Source organism: Heptranchias perlo, chromosome 36 (assembly GCF_035084215.1).
Source record: "Heptranchias perlo isolate sHepPer1 chromosome 36, sHepPer1.hap1, whole genome shotgun sequence".
In the NCBI taxonomy this organism is placed as follows: Eukaryota; Metazoa; Chordata; class Chondrichthyes; order Hexanchiformes; family Hexanchidae; genus Heptranchias; species Heptranchias perlo.
Genome location: NC_090360.1, coordinates 15,165,598 through 15,179,906, shown reverse-complemented (window position 1 = coordinate 15,179,906; position 14,309 = coordinate 15,165,598). Strand labels below are relative to the sequence as shown.

Genomic DNA, 14,309 nt, shown 5'->3' with positions numbered 1-14,309 from the left:
TGGAATTCTTTACCCCAAAAAGCTGTGGAGGCTGAGTCATTGAATACATTCAAGGCTGAGTTAGACACATTTTTGATCAGCAAGGGAGTCAAAGGATATGGGGAAAGGGCAGGAAGGCGGAGTTGAGGTAAAAATCAGATCAGCTATGATCTCATTAAATGGCGGAGCAGGCTCGAGGGGCCGAATGGCCTACTCCTGCTCCTATCTCTTATGGTCTCATGGTCATTTTGACAATCACAAACGTAAAATCTTCCATGAACCAGCGCAATCAGGCAGCGTAATAGAAAGTAATCATTTCTCTTTCTTTTCCTTTCCATTGAAAAGCATTCCTTGATGTATTTAAGAGTGGTAGCCTGCTACAGTTTTATCAATACAGCTGAAAATGGGTTTATCACCAAAAATAAGCATTTTTAATAAGTGTCCAGCCCTCCGCCTGTGTAGCCTGATTTAAAATCACTTAAAAAAACTATACTGAACCATTTAATAGTTTCATTGGTGTACACTAGTCAGTTTCTTAGTAAATTAAATATATTTTGATATGAAAAAACTTTTAAAACATGCCTACTAGGGAAATTGTGTGCCCTCATTAATTATACTCAAGAGAAAATTATGGCCTGGCGGTGGTACCGGGAGCATTGAAGTGGAAAATCTCCCCTGGGGTTAAAAATACTGCCCTGTACAGTGTTTGGGAACATAGGAACAGGAGTAGGCCATTCAGCCCCTCGAGTCTGCTCCACCATTCAATAAGGAAATCACTCACTGAGACTTCAGACTTTGTGGAACAAGAAGATTGAGGGAACGGGAAATAATCCTTGCCTGAAATTATAACTGAAATGATCTAATAACTCGATATTACACATCATAAGTTACATTATAGTGAATGGAAATGTTTTTTTTCTCTGCTGTGATGAGTTGATCAGAAGGAGAAAAGGTGGCATCAGAGTTGATCTGCACCCAACCTCATTGCTGAATTGTCCCCAGCTTTATGTAAACACTTAGCATCAGTATTTGGGCCATTTCCAAGGCAAAATATGTGTTAAAAGTTAATAAAATTATGTTAAATATTTAATCAATGAGAACCCTGCCAACCATCACCGTTGGCAACACATTCAGTGCTTTTAAAGGAGCATTGCGTTATTTGCAGGAGGAGGGCGTTCTTGGGAGCCAGAGGTGTTGGCATGAAACAAAACAATTTTTTAAAAACACACAGTTCTTGCTTAGGTAGAGGAAGATTTGCTGTGCATCTGGCTGTGGTCTCCCTGCCCTCAGAATATTTGATGCTGAACCCAAGAGTGGAAATATATTCCATTCCCCAAACCTGACGTTCTTCACCTTGAAATGCACAACATTCACTGTAAAATGCTGAGTTCAAACGCAGGTGGGAAGAGCAAGGGATTATATACTGTCTCTGTCTTAGGTTGCCTACTGACTGACTCAGCATTCGGTTTTGTCCATCGGTGGTCCAGCTTGTCATTAAGGGATTAAAAATCCTGCATGGAAAATCACAATTTGGGAGTGCTCAATTTCCCGATCTCTGCATGGACCAAGAGTAGAGCAGTGGAATTTCTACCTGAAAGTTAGCATGACAGCGCCTGAGAGCGAACCAATACCCAGGATCGGTTAATCGCACACAGTCTCCCTTTTGGAACATAGGAACAGGAGTAGGTCATTCAGCCCCTCGAGCCTGTACCACCATTCAAGTAGATTGTGGTTGATCTGTATCTTAACTCAATTTACCCGCCTTTACCTAACAAAAATCTATCGATCTCAGTTATTCACAAATACGCCTTTGAGGCCTTCCTCGCAGGGAAAATAAAATCCAGATTACACAACCTGGCTGAGTTATTCTTTCTTTAATTACAGTATACTCTGAGCAAAAAGTAACAATCCATATACATTCGGTCCTGTATGATTACTGCACAGCACGTGAACTGCTTTATGGTACAGCTTTTCACACTAGGAACGAAGGAGTGTACGAGGAGATCCCAAGGGTCTGTGAGATAATTGGATTCTGTCTTTCTTGGGCCAGGCACAATGTCTTGAGAATTTTGCATTTTTTTCTGTTGACTTATAAGCAAATCAATTCTCTTGCTGCACAGACTGGTGAAAGCATTCTCTACAATGAGAGCGCTGTCTCCCTCTGGGTAGTGACATAACGGGAGCAATTTTAACCTGACATGCCCGTCGGGGAACTGACAGGATCGGGTGCAATGCTGGCTTGACACCCTGCCCGATTTTACTCCTCACTGAAGTCAACGGAGAATAATATTGTTCCAGGGTGTAAAATCAGCGTTCCACCACATCCCATGGGTTTCTCGCCCTGCGAGCGAGGTTAAAATTACCCGCTATTAGTCTTTTGGAAGTTTGGAGAGGGGCTTCTTGGGAATGTGTCAGAGTTTGTACAGCGTTCCTCGCTCAGAAGAGTGCAGGAACCACTGCTGTGCTGTAGATGTACGCAGCGGTTTGGTTATCCTGTTCGCTCAGCGTGGCAAGACAAGGCAAGACATGACCAAGTGTGCCAACTGGTGCCTGTGCGCCGAAGAAAACGAGCGCAATTTGACGAACCCTCCGCAATCGGCGGAAACACGCCACCCCGTCCATTCCGACTTGGGGGGAGGGGTGGCCAGTTTTGTGGGCAAGGGGCAGCATCAAGCAATTTGACCCACGTCAAAGATGGCGGAATCTCAAGCGTAAAGTGGTTATGGCCGCAACTCACTGAGGTTTTAAATTCCCCAATCTTTTGAGCTATTCATCCCAGATTGCGCTGATATCTGGGCTGAAACCAAATGGAAACTCCAGGCCGTACATCTGGAAGTAAGACAGCGGGTGCTGGTATAAATGAAGGCACTTGCTGTTGTAGCTGATTTTTCCCACACAATGATTTGGGCGATCTATTAGTTTGATGCTCTGTCTCTCTCTCTCTTTAAATTCTGTGAGCTGCGTATATTATAAAAGCACAAAATCCCTTCAGTTTATTGTCCAGCATTATTGCATATCCTGGAATTACATTGAAAAAAATCAACTTTTTTTTTTGCATTCACAAACTCATATCTTGCATTACGTTATGAAACTTTATACAGGCACATCTTGCACACACACAGTTCAAGTAATTCACTAAGTATGTGAATCTCGAATACACAAAAGATAAAACTGCCAATATTATTAGACAAGAAAAGGATAAGTTGGAACGCTCGCTCCTGGTGGCTGAATTCCTGGAAGCCTCGCCGTCACATGACTTTATTGAAAATGTTGCTTTTATGGGATGTTTCAGTCAATTTTAGATGATATATTTCCTTTGTCTGTCCAGGCTGATTCCAGCAGCCAAAAGGGCAGGCACTCTGGCCACTAAGAGGCGCCAAAGACTGCCCACACTTGGCTCCATTCTGTGGCTTTCTGAGCCGGGACATCCCACAGCTCAGTTTGATATTGCTGAGGAAGTGAGTGGGACTCGAACCCGTGTCAGTCGCTGCTCGGTAGCGTTGGCAGTTACACGTACGTAAACTCATATTGTACAGGTTACTTATACAGTGTGAGGATAGTCGTACCAAATTAGACTGATAACAATGGATTACACACAAACTCGCTTACACACACCCATTTACTCACCCACACACACATATATAACTTGCATTTAAATAGCGCCTTTAACATAGTATAACATCCCAAGGCGCTTCACAGGTGCGTTATCAAACAAAATTTGACACACTTATATATACACATACATGTTTACACTCGCTCGTGTGTTTGCACACTCGCTTGCTCACTCACTCCTTCACCCGCTCATACTCACAATCGGTCACTCCATCGCCCACCCGTAATCACACACTCACTCACACGGATAATAACCATTTTTTCCCAACAAAAGACCATTAATTCAAACCTGATTGTAAGTATCCACCTGTTAAATTATTTTATATTCTCTTACAAATGCACACGCACCCTTCTTTGGTCTCTCCGAGAGCTTTCAGTGACCCAGGAAAATGAGGTGCCCTGGACCGCAGGCTTTTTCTTGCACAATATCGATCCTAGTGCAACTAAACGATAAAAGACGCAGTTCTGTGAATCAGGTCCAAAGGCTGGGGTTTCCTTCGCCACTCGGGGGCATTGACCGAGAAAATGGCCCAATCTGGACAAGGTGAGTCTCACTGTCCATGCAGTTTGGGGTTTGAACTAACGTTGCTTGTCAGTCTGGATATGATAGTCCAACCCATTTACTGCTGGAGCCTCAGGCTGCCTTTGGCATATGAGTTTACATTTGGTGCACAAATGTTTCAACAGGCCTTGAGGAAGCTGCAATGAGGCCCAAATATCATGAAAGTTTCAAAAATATGTACACTACTTCACATGCTTTATTGTTTATTAAATATTGTTCTGTCAGTGTTAAATGTGCATTTTCTGAAGCTTTTCCAGCTGGAGTTAATTAACCTTGGTTTTCAGAAAAAAAGATTTTGGCGTAGACTGTGGTGGAACACTGTGTGCTCGGATTGCTTGGGTTACTCGGCTGTGTTGGGACCAGTTCCAGCTCCGCGTAGGTCAGACTGTCTTCTGCAATTCGAGGCTGGAGGGGAAGAGAGAAGCAACATTATGAAACTCCTAAAACAAAATTAAAAAGCAAAGAACACAGGTTTAAGATAATTAGCAAAAGAATCGGGGTGGGGGGGGAACTGAGGAGACATTTTTTTACGCAGCGAGTTGTGATGATCTGGAATGCACTGCCTGAAAGGATGGTGGAAGCAGATTCAAAAGTAACTTTCAAAAGGGAATTGGATAAATACTTGCTAAGGGAAAATTTTGCAGGGTTATGGGGAAAGAGCAGAGGAGTGGGACTAGTTGGATGGCTCTTTCAAAGAGCCGGCACAGGCACGATGGGCCAAATGGCCTTCTTTTGTGATACTATGATACTAACAATTGTAGCACATTAGTAATTGCTTAAAAATGAGCACTCTTATGGTCCAATGTTTTAAAGTGAGTTTCCTAATGGACACTGGGGAATGTTCATATTTCCCAGCACATGAAATACACCAGGTGAATCTTTTTAGATGGTACAGCAGGGGGGCTTTTGCAATGGCTGAACTAACAGATGTACGTCTCTGAGCCACATAGACCAGGATGGTCCCGGGTTTGATCTGAGTTTGCTCATCTCAGCCTGAAGCATCACAATTTGGTCTCAATACCCACTGGATATGTTCGGGAAAAATCAGCCACATTTCCTGCCTACAGTCACGAGGCAATGTATGGGGGGTAGATTTTGACTTTGTGCAATAGTGTAAAACGGATGATTGACTTCAATGGAAGTAGAGATCGGGAGAGACGTAAAACAGGCTGCCGATTCTCTGTCATCCATTTTACACAATTGAGCAAAGTTAAAGTCTACCCCCATGTGTGAACACCAGGTGAGGATCGGGCTTGGTTGTGATGCCTCCATAGTCAAATAGCTCGCCGATACTAATTGTCAAGGTGACTGTTGTCCATGGAACCATACCCCTTATAAAGGGGACAATGCCTACAGGAGAGGAGGAGGGGAGGGGGGAATTTTTCAGTTAAAGCAAAAATTAAAAATAATATAAAACCTTCAACCTGTTTACTTGATTACGAAAAACTAGGAAAATATTCTGATGGTTCTTTATGCGAATGTGTCCTTGTTAAAATGGTAAGTGCCCTGGATAGCATGGAACTGAACCATACTAAACAGGAAGGCCTGTGCTACGTAAGGTGATCAGAGAAAGGGCACGATGTTTGGCCTCAGTGTCTGTAGGCTAGGGAGGGGAGAATCTGCCGCCGCTAATCGCCATTCAATGACTCCTATGTTTGGAGAGGGGGAAAAAAATCGGAAGGGACAATTGAAAGGAGACCCCTGGTAAGGAGAAGAGCACAGGGCTGAATCTGGACAAGTTAGAGACAAGGGTCATTTCACAAGCCCATGCTGCCAGTGGGCAAATAAGGAGATGGGAGACAATGTTCATTGTTAGTGAGGGTTCTTTCTCTCAAGGAATAATTCCACTGAGGAAACCAAAGAATATCTTAAGCGTGATTGACTAAAGCACACAACGTGGGGGAGGGGCATGGACAACTCCGATCAGGGATGGTGGAATGCCTGGAATCCTTACAGATACCTGGTTCTAGTCAAAACTCTTTTAATGATAGCTGATAGAACCTGTACATTGCATTGTAATACAATACATAGTATTTACAGCGCAGAAACAGGCAAGTTGGCCCAACAGGTCTATGCCGGTGTTTATGCTCCAAACGAGTCTCCTCTCACATTACTTCATCTCACCCTATCAACATATCCATCTATTCCTTTCTCCCTCATGTGTTTATCGAGTTTCCCCTTAAATGCATCAATGCTAGTCGCCTCAACTACTCCATGTGGGAGCGAGTTCCACATTCTAATCACTCTCTGGGTAAAGAAGTTTCTCCTCAATTTCTTTCTGGATTTATTAGTGACTATCTTATATTTATGACCCCTACTTTTGGACTCTCCCACAAGTGAAAACATCTTCTCTACATCTACCCCTTCATAATTTTAAAGCGTTCTATCAGGTCACCTCTCAGCCTTCTCTTTTCTAGAGGAAAGAGTCAGGGCCTGTTCAGTCTATCCTGATGGTTATAACCTCTCAGATCTGGTATCATCCTTGCACAAGTGAAGGCACAGTGGTTTTAGTAGGTCACAGTGAGCTAAAGTGGGCTATCAAAGCGAGCTGCTCTCCCTCTAACAGATGGATTACCATCCTGAATTACCGCAATGCTTCAAATGCTCTTGTATGTGGCCCCCCTACGATTTGAAAAGGAGTCACTTAAATAATCTCTCAGAGCTGTTGAGGCTGGTAATGCTGGGATCCTGCTTTAAGTGCCAATGTCCTGAAATTATTCCAAATATTACAAGGGGAAATGTCAACAAATAATAGTTGAGATTGCATCTGGGAGGAAGGTTTATCAGGTGCAGTTTTTTTTCCCACTTACCCACCTTTTTTTCATCAAAACAAAAATGTCTTTATCTCAGCTCAGACATTCCTAATAACCTGTTGCAAAGCCCCGGAGGTGATTACAGTAATTACAGTGTATAGGACCTGTCAGGCTTACTTTATAGTGAGAATACTGACATGCTTTGTTAGCAGCTCCACCCCATTGCACAGCTAGAAGATCAAAAGATAAGAAAAGATTGTGGTGTCACTGAGAAGCAAATGGCCCAAGCTTCCAGTTCAGTATAATGGAGAAGGCTTATTTCCTTCAGATGAGGCCAATTGCCTATGGCTTTCTGCATAACAACAAAGTATCTCCTTCAAGGAGGAGATAGTTCCAGTACGGACAAAACACATTCCTGTGAGGAGGAAAAGAAGGATATCCAAAGCTGGAGCTCCCTGGATGATTAAAGAAATTGTGATTAAAATGAAACAGAAAAAGGAGGCTTATGATAAATGTCAGGTTCATAATACAGTAGAGAATCAAGCAGAATTCAGAAAGTGCAGAGGACAACCTGTAAAGGAAATGAGAGGGGCAAAGAGAGTCTATGAGATTTGTAGGTAACATAAAAGGGAAGACTATAGTCTTTGATAAACATACAAAGAGTAAAAGGATAGTCAAAGAAAGGGGAGGGCCAATTAGAGACCAAAAAGGAGATCTTCTTGTGGAGGGAGAGGGTATGGCTGAGGTATTAAATGAGTACTTTGCATCTGTCTTCACAAAAGAAGAGGATACTGCCAATGTCACTGTAAAGAAGAAGGGTGGTTAGAGAAATTGGGTAGGATAAAAATAAATAAAGAGGAGATACTTAAAAGGTTGGCATTGCTCAAAGGAGAAAAGTCACCCGGTCCGGATGGGATGCATCCTAGGTTGCTGAGAGAAGTAAGGGTGGAAATCGCAGAGGCTCTGGCCACAATCTTTCAATCCTCCTTGGAGATGGGAGCGACGCCAGAGGACTGGAGGGTTGCAAGTGTTACACCCCTTTTCAAAAAAGGGGAGGATTAAACCCGGTAATTATAGGCCAGTCAAACTTACATCAGTGGCGGGGAAATTTCTAGAGACCATAATCCGGGACAAAATTAATTGTCACTTGGCAGAACATGGGTTAATAAATGACAGGCAACACAGATTTGTTAAAGGCAAATTGTGTCTGACAAACTTGATTGAGTTCTTCGATGAAATAACGGAGAGGGTTGATGAAGATTGAAATGTCCCACAAGTTGCTCATCTTCAGCTGATGCTGCCCCAGATAGTGATGGATAGAGGATAAGGAGAGGTATTATAACAGGTTCAGAATTTGTATTTTAAATGGATTTTGAGCTTATTCACAAAACCTTTTTTGCTCAATTTGTCATTTGTAAAAGTTTCAAACAAATATTTTGTAGTTTCACCATAGTTTTGAAAATGAGGTTCTATGAAACAGTGTTGAAGATTATAAATCATAACTTCGCTATAAAAGTGACATGAGATGATATTGAGATGTTGATGGATGTTGGGAGCTTGTGTGCTTCAGTGGCCACACATTACCAGTACCTGTCTATTGGAAGTATCCATTGGGCCTAATGTTTATGAGAATATTGTATTGTTCAAACCAATCAGCAATGTTGAAATCAAGACTCATCACATCATCTCCAATTCTAACTTATTCTCTTTCAGAACTTCAAAATCATGGACCTTCCTACCTCTCTGCGTTCCCTTTTATTTCCTTCAACCTACAAGCTTGGAACCACTTAACCGTTTATCATCTCTGTTCCTATTTTAAACCTTGGTGGTGTTCGGTACTCTGAGCCTTGACTCTGCACTTAAGTTTCTAAAAAATTGTTGCCTTTTGAACTATTTGATTTAACCATTGCGACGTTCTGTCACAGGACAGAGAATCTCAAGAGCACATCATCAGAAATGGAAGGAAAAACCAGGGTGATTTGGAAAATCTGCATGTTTTGGTGAGTGAGAATGTACATTGAAGTATTTACCTTTGATTTTTAATAAATGCCATTTATGCTTTGTGAGCTAACCACAGTAATTGAAAAGCTATGTTAGGAAAATATGACTTGGATGCTTTTCAATCCTCTCCTACTCAGAGCGACTGAAAACAATACCACACAATTGCTTGGTGAGGCCACAAACTTTCTCTGGTGGTCAGGCAGATTTTAATTTTAGAATTTTAATTTTACGACATTGTAAAATGTGCTTTTGTTACTTTTTAAATTAAACCTTTTTAAAAAACTTTTACACGATTGCACCAGGACGTGACTGTGATAGACCATTGATAGACCATAGCATAAATCTAAGAAAATATAAACTAAATTCATCTGCTTCAGAAAGTTATGCTTTGAATCAACACCAGGGCAGGACAGCAAATCTTCCTCTGCTCTGTGTTCTTAAGGTATATCTGTTCTTCTAACTTACATTTGCCTTTTTAAAATTTGTTTTGGGATGTGGGTGTCACTGGCACGACGGTATTTATTGTCCATCTCTCGATTACTTGAGGGCATTAAGAGTCACATGTAGGTCAGATCAGGTAAGGGTCGTAGTTTCCCTCTCCTGAAGGGCATTAGTGAACCAGTTGGGTTTTTACGACAATCTGGAAGATGTCGTGCTGCCAGTCCACAAATTACCTGATTTATTGAATTCAATTTTACAACTTGCCATGATGGAATTTAACTCACGACCTCTCGATTGCCACTCCTGTACCAGAACCACTAGGCTACTGTACCCATATTCATTGTGTTAAGAATCCCACAATGGTCATGTTCGAAAACTACAAGAAATAATGAGGTAATATAATTGAAGTTGGTCCTGACATGGGACTACTAAAAGTGAGGGGATGGTGGTTTTCTGTTTTTACCAATCCTAAGATATAAATATTAGTGAAACTTGTAGCTTGACTTTAATCACTATTGTTCCTCTTGTGGAAAAACCACCATTTCAGATCTTCCCTCCCACCCACAGCTGCTCGATAACATAGACGGGCATCCTACATGTATCTCAGAGTGGCCCCCATTAATTTACTCAGTATTTTGGATCAGACAGGATGTGTATTCAGAGTCACCTGATCTGGGAATAAGTTAGAAGCGGCTGAGAACAGTTTAGTGCCCTGCCAAAAGCCGTTTCCTAGCCTGGTGCCTCAGGGCTGGGAGCTAGTCCAGTGTAAAGTGTCAACTCAGTCAACAGAGCCTCTCTAAGATGTAACCATTAACTGTGTCAACTGAAATGAGAAGAGACACAGGGTCTCAATGAGGGAGATATAGTTATAACTAACTTGAAGCTATCTTGAAGCTATCCAACTTGAAGGTAGGGGAAAGCTACAGGTGATGAGTGCAATAGTATTTAATGCTGGTATCAGTCCTTCAAAACATTTCTTCTCCTTGAAAAAACTCAAATAAATAATGGGCCATAATTTGCAGTAGCACATCATCTAACGATGTCTGCCATTAGTTAGACTTGCCCTTGCAAGTTTAAGGTTTTTAAATCTTTTGCCTGGCAAGTTGCTGAAAGTGCGAGCTGATAATGTCGCAGCGAGGGAAACAGGGCAAGCAACTGGGTATCTTCTTAACCAATCAGATTGAAGGATTGAGAAATTAACAGCACAAGGGCTGACAAGGAAGTGTAAATTCGAGTGGGTGAATTCAATGTCAAATCAGGTACAGAAAGAGAAATAAAGAGAGGGAAGGAAAGATTGGATTAAAAGAGAGAGAATAAAAGAGACAGAAAGGAAAAGTTTTTTAAAAATTAAAATGTTACATTTTTTAAATCTTCAACAACAATTAAAACCTGAAGGAATGAGACTCCACATTTGTAATAGTTAATTTTCAATGCCAGAGAGGTTGGTTGGCAGTAATAAATACTTATCACATCGTTAAAAGGGTACTTAGACTTGAAATGGACAAGATTTAACTTTCTGTGGTGAGTTTCCTCGTATCTACTGCCAAATACAGCAACTTCACGCCGTTCAATGCATTTCAATGGTGAGGCAGACAGCTAGACGCCGTTTTCATGAAGCTAACGGCAGAGCTGCGCATCTTGGACAGGAACTTTTGGATATCCCTGTTCAATCGCGCATCTTCCCCTGGCCTGAAGTTGCTGTACCATTTGCACATAAAGAGAGTGCCATTAGCCTCACCATTATCTTGACAGCAAAATCTGGGCCAATAAATACATTGTTGTGTAGCCAGTTACAGACAACAGACACTCAAAGATTGGGCATTTAGAATATAAAAAATTCACAATGCAGCACAGACCATGAAGCCATTTCCTCACTGTTTAAAAAAAACTTTGGCTTACTTGGATCCCTGGGGTCTGGTACATCCAAATTTAAAATAAATCAAGAGTTCTAATATGTGTTGGCAATAATCCATTCTTCCAAGGGCGTTGTGCTGATAGGTGGTACACCCACCAGAACCACCAAAGTAAATAACATTGAGTTGGCAGGAAATGGCATAACATCAATGGACTTCTGTCCCCTCCTCTCCGTGCACCATGGTAACGGAAGGGGTGACGAGATGCATGATATTGATTGATTGATGATATAGAGATTGATTGCTATGATTAGTCAATAACTCCATTATCATTGTATCATGTGACTACCAGGATAGTAGAAGGTGAACTATATGGACGTTAGTCTTTGTTTAGCAATTCCTATGTTCCTATGATAGCTTTCCATAATGCAAATGGTGTTTCACCTCAATGTAAAGAAAGGACAATTTTGCCCTATATGTGTGGACATGCAGGTACAAGGCCAGTGCAGTCATTTCAAAATCTAAAACATTTTGATTGGAAGCTGATTCCCCTTTTCCTATATCTGAATACTTAGAAGGATCAGACTTTCAATGACCTGCATTCTATTCACACAGCGATTTATTACTGTCAGCATAACACTTCAACTGAGCCTTTAAACTTGTTGACATAGGGTAACTTATATCTACAATATGTATATTTGGCAATCAAGGGATGTTGTGCCAGCAAATTACTAGGTGAGAGACATTTACATAGAGCCTTCGCAAATCTAGTAGGAACAAAAAGCAAACCCGTCTTTAACTCCTTGATTGGTATAAACCAACAGTTCCCAAGTGCTACTTGTCTGTGTATTGTTTGGTCTGCATTGCTGCCATCATTTTCATGATGTGGAGATGCCGGTGATGGACTGGGGTGGACAAATGTAAGGAATCTTACAACACCAGGTTATAGTCCAACAGTTTTATTTGAAAATCACAAGCTTTCGGAGGCTTTCTCCTTCATCACCTGACGAAGGAGAAAGCCTCCGAAAGCTTGTGATTTTCAAATAAAACTGTTGGACTATAACCTGGTGTTGTAAGATTCCTTACATTTGGCCATCATTTTCAGAATAAACCACACCCTTTCACAATTTACATAGCATTTGGCAAAATAAAGTAAGCATCAAACAGGTGCAACTCAATAAAGATGTCTACGAAACATTGAGGGGGGAAAAAAAAATCGATTTACAAACAAAAGTTAATTTAAAAGAACCTTCACAGAACTTAAGAGATGTAATAAAAGTTTTTCATTAAACACAATAGGCCTGTGAGTGGATTAAGACAATAATGTAATATTGCCAAAGCAGCAATTGTAATATTTCAGCCATTGTGTGTTGGTGATGTGATCAGAGTTAAATAATACTTTTTTCTTGCCAGCCACCCTCAATGTGTGTGTTAAATTCTACTCTCTCATTTAATTACCGTTTGTTTTATTCTGATTTCCACTACAGCAGTTTTTTTATGGGCTATTACTGCCTCTCTTAAAATAGTCCCAGCAAACCCAACTCATGCAAATTTTAGCACATCAAGTTATGAAATCACATTCTCTGGGTGTTTTATTGAATTATTGTAAAATTGCATTGTGTTCCATTGTAGATTATCTATTTATTCTTTATTTTATTATGTGTGGATATGAAAAATAATGCTGCATTCTGGAATATAGGTCACCCTGCATGTTGGGTTGATGTGTTGTTTTCATACATTTTTATGATAGTCTGATAGTAAATATAATTCAATAAAGCCAAAGAGCACTAAATAAATAATTGGATCTAAGAAAGCAATAAAGATACAATAAAATTAGCAAGTCTATGATGAGTAAATTGTATGTGAAGTGATAGCAGCCCAGATTCTGTGTATGCTTATTGCTTGGTTGTAACGCTCTGACAATATAAATACATAAAAATACTGCAGGAAGTGGCAGATATTTATATAAGATGCATACAATAAAAAAATACAAGCAAAAGAGACTAGAATTAACTACAAGCACCTGATAGGGTTGCCAACTCAGTTTGGACGTATTCCTGGAGGTTTTGTCACATGACCTCCTGCTTCCAATGACCCGCCCAGTCAAACTGCCTTTTTTCCCCATCTGCAATATTTTTTTTTAACTAATAAACAAAAGTCTTCAAAGAAAATGGATTAAAAATACACCATTTTTTTAATGGCCCTATGATTTTTCTCCTGGGTTACTTGCAGCAGTGTCCTGGAGATTAATCTTTAATTCTTGGAGATTCCAGGACAATCCCTCTATTTGATTCAAAGGGCTATTGTGTTAGATGCACACTGAAAGTTAACAGTTATCATTCTGTTTTAAAGGAGATTTGCGGGATTAATATAATCTGCTTTGCACTTAGCATTATGGAAGAAATGACTCTCCTCATATAGCAAATATTTTTCCAGAAGCGTGACCCTATCAGCCGAATAGGTTTTAAAGACTTGCATTTATTATAAGTAAAAAGGTTTTGTGTCAGATTTCTAGGATAAAATGATCACAAACAGGAGCATAATCCCCTAAAGTAAAAAAGGATTGGGTTAATACGGCATCCATTTAAAACTAGCCATACGGCGTTTAATGGCCGAGTTTGGGATTGGACAAGCCTGTGAGAGGTGCAGATCGGGCCTGACCTGTGTGTCACTGTGTGTGATGATCCCCACCGAGAGGGTTCAATTCCAGAATCAGCCCTTTCATTTCTAATTCCTTCTCCGAAGTGACTAAAATTAATAACTCACGACCCCAACCCTGTTCGTTTAGTGAGGTCTTTTCCAAAACGTAACTAAAATACAAAACGTCCAGCATATGCTTACCAGAATGGATTTAGCATCATGTTTCTTCAAAAACCTTTTTTTATTCGACGTGACTCTAGTTGGTACTGAAATAAAGAACAGATATGTGTTCTCGTGTTAATGTGGTCAAAGAATGCACATCATGAGCAAGAATGGATATAAAGAATACACTGGATATAAAGAATACACTGAGCTTGTGCACACACACACACACACACACACGCCTCAGTGTGCTCGCAGTATCTGCCCATCTCGAGGAACAGAACTGTTCGTAGCTTTCTTGTGGTG

General features: G+C 40.8%; 1 protein-coding gene across 3 annotated transcripts in view; it reads right to left on the bottom strand.

The window, feature by feature from the left end:
* Positions 1–1,838: 1,838 nt before the first annotated feature.
* Positions 1,839–14,309, bottom strand: part of vstm4a (V-set and transmembrane domain containing 4a) — a 57,990-nt gene continuing 45,519 nt past the window's right edge. For 2 of the 3 annotated variants that reach the window (XM_067972618.1, XM_067972619.1), the window contains exons 9-10: positions 14,043–14,107; positions 1,839–4,558 (exon numbers count right to left, since the gene is read on the bottom strand). In XM_067972618.1, the coding sequence (XP_067828719.1) occupies positions 4,421–4,558; positions 14,043–14,107 (203 nt within the window). In that variant the 3' untranslated portion in view covers positions 1,839–4,420. Of the gene's footprint in view, positions 4,559–14,042; positions 14,108–14,309 lie in introns of those variants that run through there. The other variant, XM_067972620.1, reaches the window with a different exon arrangement.